Below are 19,714 nucleotides of genomic sequence, written 5' to 3'. Positions count from 1 at the left end.
CTGGGCCCAGAGCGCCGGCCCTGCCTGCCCCAGGGAGGGTGGCCTCGGGAGACGCGTGCAGTGCCTCTTAGGCGCTCGGCTCATGAAGAGGCCCTCCGAGTGGGTGATGAGCTGTAGACCGACTTCAGAGGCCGGCCAAGAGACGGATCCAGCCAAGAGGCTGGCAGGAGCCGGAGCGGCAGCACTAACGCTGCTCTGCCAACCTGCCCACCGTAATGCTTGGTGACCCCGGGGGCCTTGCGTTCGCATTACACGGACCAGCAACTGTAAAGGCATGCCCCATCCTGAGAACTGTAGGGATCTCTTTAAGTCCACCTCTTCTATTCCTGTTTTCTGGACACAAACGTTTCCAACTTCCCAGCTTCGCTCAAAGACAGGTAGTGCCTGAGATCGAATCTAAACTGCCTGATATCTGCCAAGCCAGCCCACCGGGAACTGGCCCGAGACAGAGCTCCCGCCTGCGATCTGGGCGGTCGGGTGCGCAGCAGGGCCCGGGGTGGAGGAGGGGTCTGGCGTTACTCACAGGCCTTTGTAGAGGATGCAGCCGGCCAGAATGTGCGGGGAGCGCTGGCAGGTCTGCAGGATGAGCGCCGCCTTCAGCAGGAGCAGGGGGTCCACCTGTGCAGGCAGGAAGAGCGCCTCACTTACCGTCAGTGGGGAGGGAAGGGGAATGGGGGTTTGTACAACGAGTGGACAGGTCGTCACCCAAGGCCTGGAAAAGGAGTCCATGTCCCATGTAACGACGTGTCCTCTCTATACTCAGAGCCCCTGACACCCCAAAACGCCAACTGCTCGGAACAAGGAGGCCCCTCCAGAAGCTGGAAGGCTCAGTGAGTAGGGCCCACGGCTACTCGCAGGGGACAACATATGTTCACCAGGAGACCCCGACCCCCAGAGCTAAGACCAGCAGGCAGCAGGGGAGGCGGCCTACAGGTCTCAGCAGGTCACGGCGCCGGGTGGAGCCCACCCCCACCCTCTCTGATGCACAAGCCCCCCCGTGACACAGCCGCCCTGACGTCTGACTAGGTCCCGGCACTCTACTCCGTGACATAGAGGGGGGACATCACGCTCCCATTCGGGGAGGCACCTCAGCGCCACAATCCTTGTAAGGAGTCAGCTGTCCAAAGTCCCTAAAATGCTGGACAATGTGGAGGTGGTGTCCACCTCAGATCAAGGCCACAGAGCAAGGGGCAGCACGGGTGGCCAGGCCAGCCGCACGGGCAGCCCACGTCTCACCCAGTGCCCACGGCGGGTGGAGCGGCACTTCCCAGCCACTGCCTCCCAGGTGTGGCGACCTTGTTTCCAAAAAGTTAGCCCTGGGCACTTTTAATGTCAAGAACAACGAAAATCACACAGTAATATCAATGAGAAGGGCACTTTCAGATTAAATCATGCACTATCGATGGAGAAAGTGACTCTCAGATCACAGAGTTCTCCATGTTTGGGGCATCAGCAACATGACGACAATGCCCTCACTGAGTGTTTCCTCTGTGTCACTAGGGACTGTCTCATTGCACCACCACCCCGGTTCCGGGAGGCAGCCGTCACAGCACCGCTTTCTGGGCGGGAAGCCCGGGCGCTGGAGTGGCCGGCTTGCCCGAGCTCCCGGCAAGCAGCACCGCGGGATCGCATGCAGGCCTAACACCGGCCGCCCCCCCCCTCTGGCGGAGAGACGCTGCATCCCAGTCCCCTCGGCCGTGCACAGTTCACTCAAGGGGGAAAGGAGAGCATCCAAAAGCTCTGTTCCTACACGCGAAACGGGAAAGGGGGAGGAGGTTACTTTGGTTTGGTCCAGGTTCCAGAGGGAAGTGAATATCTTATGCAGATTACTGGTGTTTTTCAGGATTTGTTCAATGAAGGTGTTCCACTCGGTGCTTAGCTCCTCCTGGGAACAGTTCTGAAACAGGAATAGCCTGAGGTCAGCGTCTGAGATCCTGAGAGACACGGGATGCCTGAGATCGTGCTCTTCGGCACGGGATGCTAACAACCACAAAGACTATTCCTCGTACAGGAAACTGGCGGGAGGGGGGTCTGTTTTGAACTCCTGTAAACACACAGTATCCCACCCTCCCACCCAGATAACCTTGCCACCACGGACATGAGGCACCAGCTGGGGGAGAGCAGCAACCAGGCCCTGCTCTCTCCACCTATCCCCATGAAGGTGGGGGGAGATGGAGAGAAACGCTTGGAGTGAATGTGACCCACGCCACTGGGGCACGGAGGCACCTGAGAGCAGCCCCAGGAGCCCCTGACCTTGTCGCTGGGCACAGGAGGTCATGCAGAGTGTAACGGACCCCAGAGTCGGCGCTGCGTCCTGGCAACACCGGCTTTGCCCAGGGGCCCCACATCAAGACTCCTCAACGCTGCCCTCCTACCTTATAAGCCAGAGAAACGGGTCCATTGTAAAAATTAAAAAATCCAATCAGCTGATCCAGAAACTGCCGGCAGCTGACATCAGGGAGCTCCACAGCGCAGCCCAGCACCTGTGAGGAGGGAAGCCAGGGACGCAGGTATTTTCCCGTACTCCGGGCGCAGGCCTGAGTGCGGCACCAGGGCTCGTGGCAGACCGACTGCACAGCCCACGGACACAGACCTGCTGCCCAGCCCCGCACCCTCCGCGCCGGCCTGGCCACGCTGGCCTCCACAGAGAACAAAGTGCTCGTGCCGCGCAACCGGAAATGTCCTCCTTCTGGGTCACTTGCCCAGGGCCTTCCCACCCCCTTCAGTGCCCCTCAGAGGTGCTAGCACCTCCGGATGCTTGTTCTGATCACTCTAGCCAACGCCGGCCTCTTTTCGGACCCTTGCACTGCTAGGCTTGGTATCTGGACACTGAATGTTTACCATGGGTTTCGCCGCAAACTGGGCTCAGACTGCTTCACAAACAGCCATCTCGGCCCCCACCTCGGCAGAGCGCTTTGAGGACAGAAACTGGCAGCATCGTCTCACAGTTCTGGAGCTCAAAGCGCCGTGGAGCGCTGGGTTCCACGGAAGGTACGTGCTTGCTCAGCTAGAAAGCGGTCTGGCCACCTGCTTCGAGAGCCTGAAAAACGTTCCTCTTCTTTGACTCAGTAACTCTACCTCTAGAATCGTTCCTAAGGGAACCATCAGAAATTTAAGCAAACCAACAAACCCTGGCAGAAAATAAATTTAAAATTCCCTCCGAATGTAAGCTCCACGGAGGCAAGGATCTTTGTTTTCTCCACTGATGCAACCCAAGGGTTAAGGGCACTCTGGGCAGAGTATAAATACTAACTTCTTCCCCCGTTGATCTACAGAGTGAATGCAGTTCTAATCACAACCCCACCGACTACTCTTCAGAAACTGACACAGACTCTACAACAGGAATACGAAGGACCCAGCTGAGACGTCCAAGGCTATGTTGGAAAAGAAGACGGCTGGGCACCTGCCCTACCTGACTACGAGACAGCGTGTCTACCTCTGAGCCCTCCGGTGGGTCCATGAAAAAGAACTGGCAGCCCGGAAGTGGGCCCTCACCAAGCAGTCACCTGACCTTTGACCAAGGAGCCAAACAGGGAAGAATCCAACAGGAAAGGAAAGTTTTGCAACAACGTGCTGAAACTACTGAGTATCTCTATGGAAAAAAAGGACCCTTGACCTCTGCTTCATAGCATATACATATAGTAACCCAAGACAGACTGCAGACTTAAACTTAGAAGCTACTAACACTATAAAACTTACCAGAAAAATGGAAACATCTTCTCCAATAAGACAGGCAACAGTTTTAGACAGGACAGAGAAAGCAATAACCAGAAAACTGATAAATCAGACTTCATTCACATTAAAAACATCTGCTCATCAAAAGACAACATTAAGAAAATTAATAGGAACACTACAAATTGGGAGAAAATATCTTAAAAATATATATATATATATCTGACAAAGAACTGGTATCCAGGAGATATATATATATTTTGTATATACACACACACACCTATTTTTTATTTATATATATATATATATATATATATATATATATATATATATATATATATATATATATATAAAGCTGCTACAACTCAAGAAAAAAAAGAAGACCCAATTAACAAAATACACAAAAACTTCCGACAGACACGTGTCAAAGGAAGATACACAAATGGCCTGGGGCACATGAAAAAGCCTTAACATGACTAGTCCTTAGGGAAAAGCAAATTAAAACCACAATGCGCTGCCACTACACACCCAGCAGAATGGCTAAGATTACACAGACCACCGCCACCAGCGTTACGAGGATGTGGAGTACGGTAAATGGAATTCTCATACACTGTTGGTGAGAACGTACAATGATGCAAGCACTTCGGGGAGAGGGCTGGCGGTTTCTTATAAAAATCAACACATCTCTACCCCATGACCCAGCAATTCCACACCTAGATATTCACCACGAGAAATGAAAACTATGTCCACTAAAAAGACTCGTACAGGAGTGTTCCTGGGAGCCTTTTCGTGACTGCCCCCCAAGGGACACAGTTCACGTGAGCATAAAAGGGAGACTGAAGAGGCGGCTGATGCGTTCAGACGACGGAGTGCAGTCCGACAGGGGGAAGGCAGGCGCGGCCCATGCACGCAGCAGGGGTGCGTCTCACACAGGCCAGGCGGCACGGCGGACGCCTGCAGAGAGGAACGTCACGTGCATTACTTCACACGCGCTGCTCGAGCCCAGGCAGAACTAATCCACGGGGCAGACAGGCACAGCAGCGGTTGCCCGAGAGAGGGTGGGGGTTAGAAGTCACTGGGTAGGGACACAGGGGAGCTTTCTGGGTGATGCGGATATTCTGGATCTTGATAGGGATTCTGCTGCCAGCTGCATCATCTGTCCAAATGCACCACGTGGCGCACTCAGGATTTATGTATTTCATCACATGTAAATTCTACCTCAAAAGAAAAAAGAACCACAGGCAAATACTGAACTCTAGTTAACATCATGAATGATGAAGGAATGGGGGCTGGGGGCCGGGGAGGAGGCCACTAGTGTGCGAGAGACCTGGAAAAGCACGGAAATGAAAACTGGATTCACGAGAAGATAAAGGACGAGCAGAGATGGGACAGAGCAAATGTAACACGAAGTCCACGGCGGGACCCAGGAGGTACAGCTGATTCCTGAACAACTCGGGGGTGAGGGGCGCTGGCGCCCCCAAACTCGAAGATCTGCGTGCGACTCTGGACTCCCCCAAACCTGACTGCTGATGGCCTACTGTTTCCTGGAAGCCTCGCCAATAACATAAACTGTCGAGTACCACATATTTTCCATGTTGTGTGTGTTACCGTATAGTCTGTATTCTTACAACAGAGTCAGCTAGAGAAAACAAAGTATTATTAAGAAAATCGTAAGAAAAATACACTTGCTGTATTTACTGAGAAAAACCCACACACAAGCAGACCCACGCAGTACAAGCCCATGTTCAAGGGTCGACTGCATGAGTATCCACTGTAAACTTCTCTTGACTGTTTGGTGTGTTACAAAAAATTCATAATAAAATGTTGGAAATAATACCTACAAAGCTGAATATACTTCTTTACACATGCCTTTTGCTCAGAAATAGTTTAAAATAAGTGTAGGTACGAGAAAACAGCACTTTAGAGCCCATGGTACTACTAGCTGTAAATAAATGGTTTTTATGTTTTTCTTTTTACTTGTTCTTTGAAATCTGACACACATGCACCAATGTCTTAGAGTCACTGACCCAGGAAGTGTGGCCGTGTCAAGAGTACAAGGAAAAAAGATAGGGACTAAAAACTCTATTTGCACCACAGAATAAAGAGAGTTTCTGCAGGCTGGCTGAAGTCTTCCGAAGGAGAGGAACCATCCCCGAGCAGGCAGGCTATGCCAGCACTCCTGTGGAGTGCGCTCAGTCACGACGGGCGCCTGCAGGAAGCGGCAGGGGATTGTGGCGGGAGGGGAGGACAGTCCAGGCTCGAGAGCTGGAGAAAGCACTACTCCCTAAACCTCACCATCACGACACCTATCGCCGAGACAAATGACTCGTGGCAGAGGCACTGGTTCTGCCTGTCCCACTTACCCAGAGGTAATCTCCGTCCACCTTGATGGCGAACTTAAGCTTCCGCAGACGGATGAGTGCGGGCGGAGAGCCGGAGATGTCAGCGATGCAGTGGGCCACGCCGGCAATCTGCCCGCAGAGCAACTCCTGCTGGTCCAGCAGGGTCTGGGGAAAGAAACAAGTCCCGGACAGGGAGCTGACGCTGCCACACTCTGCCATTCCTTGGGGCAGGCAGAGCCTGCAGGCCAGAGCTAGCTGGCTGCCGGTTTTTCTGTGGCCAGTTCACGGGCCACAGAAATGGCCCTTTGAAGGGTTGTCAAAACAACAACAAAGGACAAAGAAGGACATGTGACAAAGACCTTAACAGAAGCCTAAAATAGTGACTTTGGCTGTTTTTAGACCCAGTTGGTGGGTCCCTGCCCGAGGTGACTGAGCTGTCACGGAACACCCACAGTGAACATGGCAGATGAGTCCACAGAACTGTGCTTTTGTTCCCAGGACTGCATCCTGTAACATAACTTAACCTGCATGTGTGGGCAGAGGCCTGAGCCTTCCATGCCTATTCGAATCCCCCGCAGAGTGGCAGAGCAGCCCAGATTAATCCCAGTCAGCCCGCCCGAGGGTAACCGCATGAGCACACTCACAGACCTTCTAATCCACGGGAGCATTAACTCCACTGTGGGGCAGCCAGACACTCTGTGACGGATAGAAAATGTATACGTCCCCTGTGAAGAATTCTTGCCTCAAAGAAATGAACTTGAACCTAGCCCAGGCTCCAGAATTCAGGGGTGTCCAACCTGCGGCCCATAGGCTACATGCATTGCAGGACGGCTGTGAATGCGGCCCAACACAAAATCGTAAATTTACTTAAAATGTTATTAGATTTTTTTTGTGATTACGTGTCACAATGTATTTAATGTGTGGCCCAAGACAACTCTCCTTCCAGTGTGGCCCAGAGATGCCAAAATGTTAGACACCCCTGCCTAGATCTTATTACTGGTTTAAAGGAAATACAGTGGCTAGAAGACATTAAGTGACAGGAAGTGAGAGGAAGTCATCGCTCAATCCAGAGCGTGGGACATGCCCACATTCTGCTGTACAAATGACCTGGTTTCTTCAGTAACTCAGCAGCACAGAGTGGGAAGAAGGGTGGGTGGGTGACGACTGTTACCCAGTTAGAGGCACTTACCACACAAGTAACCAAATGGAATAGTGAACTTTGTTTGGATCCTGATTAGGAAGAAGAGAGAGAAAGGGGAAGGAAGGAAAGAATAAAGGAAGGTAGGTCTAAGAAACATCTAAGATAATAAGGCGAAATCCGAATATAGACACTACCCTATATGATGTTAAGGAATTAGTGTTACTCTTGTTAGGTGTGATGTTAAAACAAAAAGTCCTTTTCAGTTGAAGATGTTATTTGATCTGGTGAGACGACACAATGTCCAGGATTTGCTCCAAAATACTCCATTAATAAAGAAAAGAAAAAGGGGGGGAGAGAGGTTAGGTGAGGTCGTATAAACTGAGAAAGTGTTGATAACTGTTAAAGCAGGTGACAGGCATGAAGGCTCATGATACTCTCCTCTCTACTTCTATATATGTTTGATAAAAGCTGCTTTTGTTAATGAGCCGACCAAAAATCGGAAGCAATGGCGGCATGGAGAAAGTCATGAAGGCAACAGAGAGCTAAAGAAGACAGAAGTACCGAGCGGCCTGGGAATTTTAAGACCAGAGCAACAAGAAACAGGACAACTAAGTACAAGAGAGTAGAAACAGCAATTGCCTGGACTATCCAAAGAAAACTGTCCCAATGAAAACCACTTTTGAAAAGTCACCACTCGAGGCATAAATGTGTTCTGTGAATCCCCACAACACCATCACAAGCTTACCTGAGAAGGATAGAAATAACAAATGCCAGCTCTTGTTGGGTCCCCTTCTTCCTTTACCTTTGAACCATCGTAAAGGAAAAAGTAGTTCCACCTGGCAAGAGAACAGAGTGGGGCCGTGTCTCCTTTCATCCAGTGACCGGGGCGTCTGAAGGCACAGCTTCCTGTTTCCCAGCCCGCGAAGAGCTCATTACTCTGGGTTTGCAAAGCCAGAGGAGAAAGAACCCAGTGGCTACAAATAGATGAAAACCATTTCCTAAGTGCGGTTGAGCCTAACTAGAAACATGCCTCTCCCCAGCCGTCAAACCATCTGGGTGCAAGACAGACAGCTAAGGGAAGACGAAGTGCCCACAATGACGCCTCTCATTTGAGACACTGCACCTTAACTATGTGCGCACGTGGCTCGGTAACTGTGTTTTAAGGCCCTGATACCAGAGTAAATGAGGAATGTCGCAGACACACTCCTCACAACCTCGGGCACGATGATGTCCCGAAACGTCCCCTCTGCCAGGAACTTACGGATTCGTTTAACAGACGTGACCGAGAGCCTAGTGTGCAACGGGGCCCCGGCGAAAACAGGGCGACAGTGACCTGCTTGTTTCAGTGCATGACGTGAGTCTATCGAGGAAAAACTGGGGCCTTTCCGAGTCCACAGAGAAGCACCGAACCCCTCTCTGCCCATCGACTCCTTAGGACGGTAAGTCAAACACGATCCCTCATCAAACTCCTGATCCCCACAGGGATCTTTCTTCTTGGTTTCCGTAATTCTCTGTTCTCCTCTAAAGTCATATAGTCTGCTCTGTGACGGAATAATAATAACCTCTTCAAGACCTCAAGGCAAACTCCACAAAGGCTGGACCTGAATTTTACTTCTGAGCCTCCAAAAGCACACCTATGAGGTTCCAGCCTAAGTAGGGGCTGTGCCCACTCTGCCATTACCTGCACCCTTCTCTCCCCGGGCCCCCACCACCCCCTCTGGCTCCCACCCTATCTGCCGGTGACGAGCACTAACGCTGTTACTAGCACAGTCCGCTTTCCTCGGTTTCCAATGATGTGCAGCTGGCTTCAGGGCAGGTCCAGATCAAAAAGCCTCAAAAACGTTTCAACCTCAACTCAGAAACCCACTGCTGGGCCCCATGCTACCCCTCCCTGGGGTCCTGGGGTAAAAGCTCCCCCACCCTCCCAAGCACACACGAGAAGACGCGGGGGCCGTTGTGAACGGCTCCATCTGTCTGCCTCCCACACACACACTGTCAGGCCCCAACCCTGCTCAGTCTATTTAAACCAGGCCTCTCCCTTTCATCTCCTCCGTTCACATTTGCTGAACCAGATCACGAGAGAGGCGTAACCCGTGTGGGGTTGAGCAGGTAGCGAAGCTGTGGGCGGGCATTGTGTAATACTCTTCAAGGGCCAGAGTGAAGACTGGCCGAACCTCTCCTCCAGGGGTCATTCTGCAGCGCAACCATGTCTTATCTTTCAAGAGTGAAGACTCCAACACCCGTATGATCAAAGCCAGATGCACGATTTGCTTCCCTACAATCTACCAGCACTGCTGGACTCGTCGAACCCTACAAGAAGCTCGCAAGGTTAGAGCATGTCAGTTTGGGTGAGGAAAGGCTCACATGTTTGATCCAGCTGCTCTGAAGAAAACGCCCTAACCCTAACCCCCCCACCCCCGCCTTACTTAAATCAAGACAATCTGGCTGGGGGTTTCAGTTAACCCAAAACATCCGTCTAGCCGCCAGGCAGGAACCAAACCACAGCAGGCCTCGCTACTCACCATGAGGCTGACTTCGTCTCTGTCGAGGTGGAGGCAGCCATTTACTTTCCAGTCACCCTCATCCTCTTTATTGGGGTTTTCTTCTCCAGCTATGGCTCCTCTCCCCCACAGTGACCGTTTCTCTGGGTCCCCGATCCAGTGCATCCAGACGTGGGAGGCTTACGTGTTTTCAGTCACAGCTGCCGCTTGCTTAGTTTTCATTCCACATGAAAGTGCTACTTCCCCCCTAGCAAGCCTTTCAGTTCTATGAATACCTCCATGCCCCTGAGAACCCTGGGAAAGAATGTAACAAAGCAAGAGAATTCTACCAGAAAAGTCAGATCCACTGATCTTGTCCTGTGACCGTCAGCTCGCTGGCTCTCCGCAGACAGGCCGCTTCAAAAAGCTCGCCAGGAAAGCCCAACGAGGCAGACGCATGCTGAAGCTGGCGGTGTTCCGGGGCGACTTCTAGCTTGCATGGTTCAAAGCCATTCTGAAGATTCTTTTAAAAAAGTTTCGAAGCTTCCTGTTCAAACATCAGTGCCTCAGACCTAAAATAAACACAAGGAATAGATTATCTCAGAAACCCACAAGAGAACATGTGACCCAGCCTGGTTAAGCAAATGGCACACTTCAAAAGAGCTTTCTAGAAAGTCAAAAATAGTTTCAAAATAAAAAAGAGTGGGCAGCAGGACACCCAATCCCTCAGATTCTGGAACAGCGGTGTCTCACAGAAGAAAAAATTAAATGACTAGGGTGAAGAAGCACTGGGTGTCAAGGACAGCTTTACAAAAAAGGCAGTTGCTGTAGTAATAATGGAACTCAAATTATGAGGAACTGTCACCTTGACAGCCCAAAAATTATCTGAACACACAGAATTCCAGAGCTGGGTGAGTTTCCAAACGACATAGTGAGAATTTGCTCTGACTGGTGTGGCTCAGGAGGCTGGGCACCATTCCGCAAAGCAAAAGGTTGCTGGTTTGATTCCCAGTCGTGACGGTTCAAGCCTGGGTTGCGGGCTGGGTCCCTGGTTGGGGCACATTCAAGAGGCAACAGATGGCTGTTTCCTTTCTCCCTCCCTGCCCGTCTCTCTAAAAAGGAATAAAATCTTTTTAAAAAAAAGACATGGTGAGAACTTAACAAGTGACTTTTGAACCCCTACAAGAAGACAACTCAGACTATCAGGGGATTTCAGAGTCTGAACACATGCACCCCAGCATCATTTACTCAAATCCTTATCTCTTGTACTCTTTCCTCAGAACTGACCTGGACTGTCTGGTGTACTCCCTGAACACAGGCAGTTCATAGTGTGCAATTTATCCTTCCACAAAGCTAAAACTGGCTTCCCAGCAACCACTGCATAATAATGGTCTACATAACACTCTCCAGGCAAATGAAACAAGTTCTAATCCTTCCACAAGACAACCTTCTGGTCTCTTCATAACTGTATCCCTATTGTCATTTTCTCCAAGATTAATGTCCCCAGGGACATGGTTTCAAATGCTTGCTTGCCATCTGTCATCCTCCTGGGAGCACAATAGAGATTTTTAAAGCTTCTTTGGTAGAGTGGAGTCCCTAGAGAGGGCCCCGCTGCATCTTTGATGGTCTACACAATCTCTATTTTTTCTCAATTCTCAATATCTTGGGGAGAGCCTCCACAGGGTCACACTCACGCTATTCTCTGAGGCATATGTGGATGCCTGTGGAGACGCATCTAAGCTCTTGGAACCAAGGACAGCAGCCTGACACCCCCTATCCCTTGTTCCCAGAGGACTGGGCCCCACACTTCGAAGTCCACTCTCTTCTCTCTGAAAGGTCCAGAAGAGGCCGGTAATGGCCCTGCGGTAAGGCAGGGATTGGGACGTGACCACAGAAGGCTCTGGCATCCTGGGAAGTGGTAGTAACGACACAGGCAAGTTAAGACTGGCCGGCAATGGCCTGAAGGTGGTGTAGGAAGTGGCCCCAGTGGGTCAGCGGGGCAGGAAAAGTCACTAACGACTGCGAAGGGTTAGGAAGCGATCGGTCACCATCCAGGGCACTGGGAAATGTCTGGCCTCGGCGCCAGGGGCTGGGAATTGCTGGGCAAAGGCGCAGGGTTCAATCTGGAGCCGGTTAAGGCGCAAAGGCCGCAACGAGGTCCTCTTGCAAGCGGTCCCTCCCCTCAGCGTCCCGGGACTGCCCACCCGCCAGAATAGCCAAGGCAGCCCGAGGACCGGGGTTCGGAGCGTGGGCGGTAGCGGGGCGCCAGTGACTTCCCCCAAGTACCTACGCGCGCGGCGGAGAGGCCCAGCGTCACGCGCCTCTCGCACCTCCCGCCCCCTGAAGGTTCCGCGGCGATGGCGCGCGGCGATGACGTAACCGAAAGCGCCGCGCTCCCGTGACGTCAGAGGCCAATGGCGGCGGCGGCGCTGGAACCCTGGCAAGCTGTGGCTCCGCGGAGAAGGCGCTCTGCGGCTCGTCGTCCGCGGCCACAGGAAGTGGCGGCGGCCCGGAACCCGGAGGCGGAGCCCGAGCCCGAGGTGGACTGCGAAGTCGTGCTTCGTCGCATCCGGGAGGCCGAGTGAGTGCTGGGTCTGCCCTGCACCCGAATCTTCACGCCCCTGGGAATCTCTCCGGGCCTCCGTCTCGCCATCTGTAAAGTGAGAGTACGCGCAAACCCATTAGGGGTTATAGTCAGGATTTCACGGAGGTTAAGAGCTCGTTGCCGACTGGATTGTAGTAAGCGCTCAATAAAAGTTTTCATTCCTCTTATTGCAATTACATATGCGTCACGTTTGGGCAAGTTACGTCATCTCTGTGCCTCAGTTTGCTCATCTGTAAGGTGGGCATGCAAAGAGTACCAGTAGCTTGTTTTGAGTATTCAGTGAATCGGTAGATGTAAACTATTTCGAACAGTGCCTTCACACTGCACGTCGTAAACGCAGTACCAGTGTTTGCTGTTGATGTCACACCAATATTACTGGTTAGTGCTAACCCCGGGGAAACAACACAAACACGTAATTATCCTTATTAGTTCATTGAACTGCTAAGTGTCTGGTACTGGCTTGAGCATTCTCCATACCTCATCAATTTTAACACCTCAGCCTCGCTAGGATCCTGTTGGCGAGGAGTTTTAGAGAGCTAGAGACAGCCATGTCAAACCCATGTCTTTGCGACCCTAAAACCTGTGCTTCAGAGTGCTCCATTAGTCCCCATCCCTCCATGCCTTGCTCTGTCTTTTAGCACTTAGAATAGTGCTTAACACGAAGGAAACACACAATAAATGTTACCTACTTTTGTCATTTTGTATTACTGCCTTTTTTGTTTGTGGTCCTTTAGGGGCTCAATATAAAACAGCTTTCATTAGCACCTTTTCAGATAACAGATGAAGGATCTTCACAACTGAAAGAAAGTTTACATGCTCCCCTCCCTGGGAATTCGGGTCAGGAGATGGTGGTGACTCAGAGGTTACCGCTAAACAGAAAGTGGGCTGACCAGCTATTGAGCTGGAGAAAAAAAGCAGCAGTGACTGTTTCTAGGATCTGAAGATGCCAAAGAGAATGGGGCGCCTAGGGATTTGGAGAACTCTTAAGGCACTTCACATTTATCGAGCTGCTGTTACTCCTCAACTTTTTCAGTATCCCCTAGGAGCTCCCCACTTCTACCTGCACCCCTAAGTACAGTGCACTCCCCACTGCCCTGAGAGGAGCCCGTGCCTTTACATGCTGCTCTCCTGTGCATACAGTCACCAGTTTACACAGTACTCCCTGTACATCCCAGCTCTCCTTCGCCCGCTGTGAGGAACACGAGAGCAGATGTTTTTTTCAATTCTGTCTGTTCTCTGAGCCCCCTGAACAGTGGCTTATGGCTTGTCAATTAAAATCCAGCTCTGTTGTGGACCGAGGATATGGAGCACCAGACCTGTCCCCAGGAATTGGGGGCCTCCTCCAGGAAGCCCTCTCTGCTGCACAATCTGAGCCTCAGCAGTATGTGTTCTCGCTCTGCACAAGTTCACCTTATCCTCCTGTCACTTGAGGGTGGCTCTGTGTTTGAGGACACTGCATCGCTCTCCCCACATCCAGATTGTGGCCAGGAGGAGGGTCACTGTTAGGACGGCCCTGAGAAGGAGGGGAGATTATCACGCCATTTTCTTTTCCAACAGGGCAGACCTGCTCATTTCCGATTTCTGGAGTTTGGCAGTAGGTGAGTACCACCTCACCAAGATCAAGGGTGGTAGGGTAGGGAGGAGGGCCTGAATACGGGCGAAGAAAGGAATCCCACCTGCATTTGATGACACCTTGCTTCACAGAGCAGTGTGCGTGCTGGGTCCTAACTCTGACTTGCCCTCACAGCTCTGTGTTTGTGCTTCTTAACTAACTCTGACCCTCGGTTTCTTTACCTGTGAAATGGAGGTGATAATACATACTCTGTAGTGTAATTCTGAGTAGTAAATGAGGCTAAGTGCTTAGAACAGTTCCTGCCTGCCACACAGGAGGCGATAGGTGTTAGCTGTCATTCTCATTACTATTGGAATTTATATTGGGTTGGCCAAAGGGTCTGTTACGATTTTTTCCGTAAAATAAAAGACACATTTTTCATTTTCACCAATAACTTTATCGATTTGGATATTTTGAGTATGGCAGCTATCTCCTGTTATTGGCTACTAGTGAGTAGAGGCCAGGGCTGCTGCTAAACATCTTCCAATGCATAAGGCAGCCCCACAGCAAAGAATTATTTGGCCAAAACGTCAATAGTACCAAGACACTTCACAAACCAGTTTTGACATGTTCAGTCAGTCAAGCACCTTCTCTGTATACTGCACAAATCTTTTATGGGTTTCAGTTGTGTTTTTACCTTTCTTGAAATAATAAAGCATAATATGCTGGAAATGTTGCGTATTGTCTTCCATCTTCAGTATTAAAATGGCTGCACAAGAATTCACCAGTTTTAAGTATTTTAAAAATTTTATTGATTTTAAAGAGAAGGGGAGGGAGAGAGGGACATCAATTTGTTGTCCCACTTAGTTATGCATCCATTAGTTGATGCGTGTACGTGTGCTGACCAGGGACCGAACCTGCAACCTTGGCATATCAGGACGATGTTCTAACCAACTCAGCTACCTGGCTAGGTGATAAGTTGTTGTTTTTTAATGCATGCAAATATGACAGCTGTCACAATACAATCTAACAAAATTATTTCAAGTGAAGTTAAAGACAGCTAAACACTGCTAGAGCCATCGTATGGGCAAAATGATGGACTTCTTAGCCTACCCAGTATTATCCTGCTCTTTGCCCTTGAGATTGCAATGTATACTCTTTCCCCACGCATCTATAATCTCTTCCTGAACATAACACATGGAGTGGATTTACAGTAGTTACAGTTTTTACTGAGGGACATTTAGTTTGTTTCCTTTATTGTTTTTTTTTTTTAGTTATCATGAGTTTGCAATGAACACCTATGCATAAAGCTCTTACCAAGTTTAGGATGATCTTCTTGGGATATATTCCCACAGATGGAATTACTTGGTAAAAAAAGCAGTGACCAACTTGATACCATTGTTTAGTTGTTCTCCAAAAAGCTTTTACCAGTTCTTTTACCAGCAAGAACTAAAAGAGCCAGTTTTTCATGCAACCTTTCCTGTAGGGTCTTATTTAAAGGTATCTTTGCTGCTAAGTGAAAATTGGTATCTTCTTGTGGGAACATACAGCTTTTTGTTTTGTTTTGCATACTGATTTGTGCAGCTAAATTCAGTAACAGTATAATAAAAGGAGAAGCAAGAGAAACCACCTCTATATGAGAAGATGTAATGAGAATATTTTCGTTAGACTCCAGAAGCTGCAATCTACCTTTTAAAAAAATTTTTACTGCATTTTTTTGTATTACCATTGAAGCCCTTATGCCCCTCCCCTGCAATCGCCACACTATTGTCCATGTCCACGAGTCCTTTTTCCTTTTTGCTTCATCCTTCCACCCCCATAGCTGTCTTCCTGCTCTCTATGACTGTCTCTATTTTGCTTTTTAATTCAGTTTGTTCATTAGATTCCACATATGAGTGAAATCGTATGGTGTAACTTTTTACACATTAAATATTCCTACTCCCACCCCGGCTGCTGTGGCTCAGTGGATTGAGCACCGGCCTGTGAACCAAAGGGTCACTGGTTTGATTCCCAGTCACAGCGCATGCCTGGGTTGTAGGCCAGTTGGGGGCACATGAGAGGCAACCACACATTGATGTTTCTCTCCCTCTCTTTGTCCCTTCCTTCCCCTCTCTCTAAAAAATAAATAAAATCTTTTTTAAAAAAGTCAGAATTTCAGGGCATTTACCAGGGACCTCCTATTAAACTAGAATGAATTTACGTTAGAAGTTTAGGTGAAAACTGAACCCATAAATGAAGGGGTCTCTTCATTTGAGACCCTCTCTGAAGTTGTAGGCGGTGGGGGTGCAGGGGCCTGGAGGTCAGTCTTTGGTGGACACGGCTGCACGTGGCAGGCATGTTCGGGAGTGGAGCCAGTAGCCCTTCTCTCTGAGAAGTTGGAGCTCTTACCGCCCCACGCCTTTTCTGCCTGGATCTGGGACTTCCCTTGTGGATGACTTGCTTCGCAGGGTCGGGCGTGCCCCCTGACTGCATCTGGGGGCCTGCTCTTTCAGAAACCGTCACCAGATGTCTTGTGGAACACCTGGAGCAACTGAATGCCCCTGTGGGGGCTCTTTCAGAAGCCACCGGGAAGCTGCACCTCGACTCGCCCCCAGGTGAGTCAGATGTGGCCCCTGGCTCCACCCCCAGAGAGACCCTGGTCTCGGGGACCTGCAATTGGAAGTGTGTGTGTTACGGCATCGGGAACTTTGCCACCTGCGTCATAGCTAGAACCCAGCTGACGTTTTTGCTTCTCTTCCTGGAAAAGTGCCAGGTACGTTTTTGGACTTTCTTTGCCCTCCCCTGGGCCTTGCACACGGTGTGCACACAGGCAGTGGGTTGAAGTAAATCCTCCTTCCCGCCTGCAGATTCCCAGAAGTCACTGCTGGGTGTATGACCCTCTGTTTAGCCAGCTTGAAATTGCGGTTCTCAACACCCTTGGGGTGATTGTCCTCAAGGAGAACGAGGTGAGTGGTCTAGGAAAGGGGCGTGGGGAGGGCTGTGTCACTGCTGGCCAGCTGACCCCACCCTCTAGCCCATGGGAGCCGGGCCCCTGGGAAACGGCAGCCCGTCCTCTCCGCTGCCTGCCGCTCTCCCAGCGCCATCACGAGCGGCCAGCCGGCTCCCCACGTCTCGGAGTGTTGTGCCCATTGGAGAAAAGCAAACTACACAGATGGAGTGAGCCAGAACACGTTAGGGTTACACGTTTTTTGATGAGTCTGTGTCCCGAAATGATGCTGAGTTGGTGTTTGCTGTTAGTGCTGCATAGTAAAGGGCCCTCAGTCTCAGTGCATCACACGACAGCTTTCTGGTTGGAATTACTCTGTTCCAAGGGGGGCAATAAAAGGGGTCAGAACATCCTCTCCCTTCAGAGCTGTCGCTCAGTCACACCCTCAGCACCTGGCCGTGGGCTGTGGACGAAGTCTCTGTCCACCCCTGTATCCCCTGAAATAGCCGGAATTTGACATTTCTTGAGACCTGAAAAAAAGAAAACAATCTCACAAGCAGAGGGCTGACGCCAGTATCGGCCGATGTCTTTGAATCTAGTTGTGTTTTGCTTTGGTGATTATGATCATTTGAGTCCTCCCTGTTCCGAGAAACTGCCACCTCATTGCTTATTATGAAACATGGAAATTAGGCCCAGCTGAGATGAGGGAATTGTTTGCCGACGTTGGCAAGCTGCTAAAACACTGCCGTTTAATTCTGATCATCTTTTCTGAGTGCCTGCTCTGTGCCAGGCAAGGAGCTTCGGGGAGCCCGAGATAAGTGGGAGCCAGCCTGTAAACAAGCAAACGATGAATCAGATGGTGTGGCAGAGCCACATGCTAGGAACTGAGACTTCCGGGAAGGAGGCCCGCTTTGTTTGGGGGATGGAGGAAGGCTTCTGGGTGGAGCTGGGATCTGAAGGTGGACCAGGTGTTGGCTGCAGGGGCCGGCCTGCGCGGAGCTGGCTGCTCAGGAACCACAGCCAGTTTGTTCACGGAAGGGAAGCTGCGAGGACGGTGGAGAGAGGAGAGGCCGGGCCAGACGGCAAACAGAGGACCTCGTGTCCTTGCTGAGCAGTGTGGCCGTGGAGCAGCAGGTCTCACGGCGGGGCATCTGCGAAGGGCTCAGCTGTGATAGGGGTCTGAGGAACATGACACTGGAAACGGGCTTACCAGACCCAGGACATGGGGACGGTGACCATGGCCGCCCCTCCTGCCCGTGCGGTCGCAGACCCAAGGGGCCCTTCCGCTGACCAGAGCTCTGTGTGTTCGTGCGACACGCAGCTGCTGAGTGAGCACGAGTTCTTCTCCGCCGTCACGGTCTCCTTTGTGCCCTGTGCAGTTTTCCAGATTTCGTGTGCACCACTCACGTTACTGCTGCATAGAGGAGTGTGGGGGTTCCCCAGGTCATGCTTGTTTGCGTTCCTCTCGGCTTGTTCTCCCCGAGCCGTGTCACTGTGATTGACGTGTAACGTTGTGTCAGTCTAAGGGGTGCAGTGTGACACTTGTGCACTGCACAGTGATCACCGCGGTAGGTTCGTTAGCACACCCGTTGGTTCACGGAACTACATTTCCATCGTGTGTATGTGTGTGTGTGGTGAGAGCCCTCCCTGCCCCTCGCTGTAAGGAGTGCCCACGCTCCTGTGCGTGCTCGCCCCAGGAAGGGAAGCGGAGTGTCTGCGGGGCGCCCACCATCTTCTACATGCTGCACTGCGGCACGGCGCTGTACAACAACCTCCTGTGGAGCAACTGGTCGGTGGACGCGCTCTCCAGGGTGGTCATCATCGGGAACAGCTTCAGAGGGCTGGAGGAGAGGTGAGCTGAGCATGTGGAGACGGTGCCCACCCCCAAGGCGCGCCTGTGGACTGGCCCGCGAGCAGCACGTGCTCCCGAGACTGCTCCTGGGAGGTGCCCTAGCACACGGTGCTGGGCCCAGGGCTGGAGAAAGCCCAGCCCTGGGTCAGGCCCTAAAGCAAGTTCAGGGGGGCATTCTACCCATAATTCCTCCCTTCCCTTGTGATAAGCAAGATTTTTTTTTAAGTGGGGAAAACCGTTGGATTTCTACCTGTGCCCCTCCCGTCTCGCAATGCCCAGGTGTCTGCACTGTCAACTCCTCCCTGATGAAGCAGCTGCAGTGACCGGGACAGTCACATTTTCCATTGAACGCCTACTCTACACCCCCAATCTGTGCAATTCTTACTGTATTTAAATTGCCTTGCTTTTATTTGTCTTAAGTTAGGTAAAATCACTCTTGTACTCCCTAATTGTGCTTCAAAATCTTTTATTTCCAGGTTGTTGACAAGGATTCTGCAGGAAAACTACGCCTATGTTGCGAAGGTATCCACCTGAATGAAGGGGCCGGGCGGAGGAGGGAGGGAGGGGAGTCCTCCCATTTCTCCGTCTCTGGGAGCCGTGCCGCCCAGATGCGTGCAGGCAGACGCTCGTGGGGGCGAACTGAAGGCAGAGGGGGGTTTGCTGTGATGATGGAGTTCACACTCTTTCTTCCATGCTCAGGCCTTAGAGGGCCTGGAGGAGCATGCGTTCCCTCAGACTCCGCGGTACACGGACACGTTTAACGACACCTCTGTCCACTGGTTCCCTGTCCGAAAGCTCAGCCAGCTCTCCACGGACACCTGGGCGTTGCGCGAAGAACCAGACTACCGGGGCTGTGAAGACCTCGAAATCATCAGGAACACCACAGGAGACCCTCCGGCCACTGACTCGAACTTGCTGTAATGTCCTCGGTGTCGGCTGAGGCAGAAGCAGCTGCTGTCGGACACTAAAGGGGAGGCCGCCATGGCGGGGCCGCAGAGAACTCTGTCTTCGCGGTGGGCCCCTTTGGGAGGGGACAGGAAACCCCTCAGCTCAGCTGTTGTGTGCAGAGGACAGTACGCTGCGGAGGAACCGGGTAAAATGGCATTACCGTGTTTCCCAGCCCTCCTCGGCGGCCTGGCTGGTG

At 51.3% G+C, this 19,714-nt stretch overlaps 2 protein-coding genes across 5 annotated transcripts in view; one reads left to right on the top strand and one right to left on the bottom strand.

Annotated features, from left to right (window-relative positions):
* Window positions 1-12,033, bottom strand: part of HPS4 (HPS4 biogenesis of lysosomal organelles complex 3 subunit 2) — a 26,449-nt gene extending 14,416 nt beyond the window's left edge. The window contains exons 1-7 of one of the 4 annotated variants that reach the window (XM_045843219.1): window positions 11,922-12,033; window positions 9,678-10,207; window positions 7,901-7,991; window positions 6,036-6,179; window positions 2,376-2,483; window positions 1,781-1,897; window positions 524-618 (exon numbers count right to left, since the gene is read on the bottom strand). In XM_045843219.1, coding sequence (XP_045699175.1) covers window positions 524-618; window positions 1,781-1,897; window positions 2,376-2,483; window positions 6,036-6,179; window positions 7,901-7,991; window positions 9,678-9,718 — 596 coding nt within the window. In that variant the 5' untranslated portion in view covers window positions 9,719-10,207; window positions 11,922-12,033. The remainder of the gene's footprint in view (window positions 1-523; window positions 619-1,780; window positions 1,898-2,375; window positions 2,484-6,035; window positions 6,180-7,900; window positions 7,992-9,677; window positions 10,208-11,921) is intronic. The other 3 variants (XM_045843201.1, XM_045843211.1, XM_045843229.1) reach the window with 3 other exon arrangements.
* Window positions 12,020-19,601, top strand: SRRD (SRR1 domain containing). Its single transcript, XM_045843243.1, has 7 exons — window positions 12,020-12,216; window positions 13,798-13,838; window positions 16,285-16,544; window positions 16,639-16,737; window positions 18,416-18,570; window positions 19,047-19,092; window positions 19,270-19,601. The coding sequence occupies exons 1-7, from the start codon at window positions 12,050-12,052 to the stop codon at window positions 19,489-19,491; spliced, it is 990 nt and encodes a 329-aa protein (XP_045699199.1). The 5' UTR covers window positions 12,020-12,049; the 3' UTR covers window positions 19,492-19,601.
* The last annotated feature ends 113 nt before the right edge of the window (window positions 19,602-19,714 follow it).

Source organism: Phyllostomus hastatus, unplaced genomic scaffold (assembly GCF_019186645.2).
Source record: "Phyllostomus hastatus isolate PE091 unplaced genomic scaffold, TTU_PhHast_1.1 phas_contig_1162, whole genome shotgun sequence".
Taxonomy (NCBI): domain Eukaryota; kingdom Metazoa; phylum Chordata; class Mammalia; order Chiroptera; family Phyllostomidae; genus Phyllostomus; species Phyllostomus hastatus.
The sequence above is the reverse complement of the archived record's forward strand: the minus strand, read 5'-3'. Positions and strand labels throughout refer to the sequence as shown.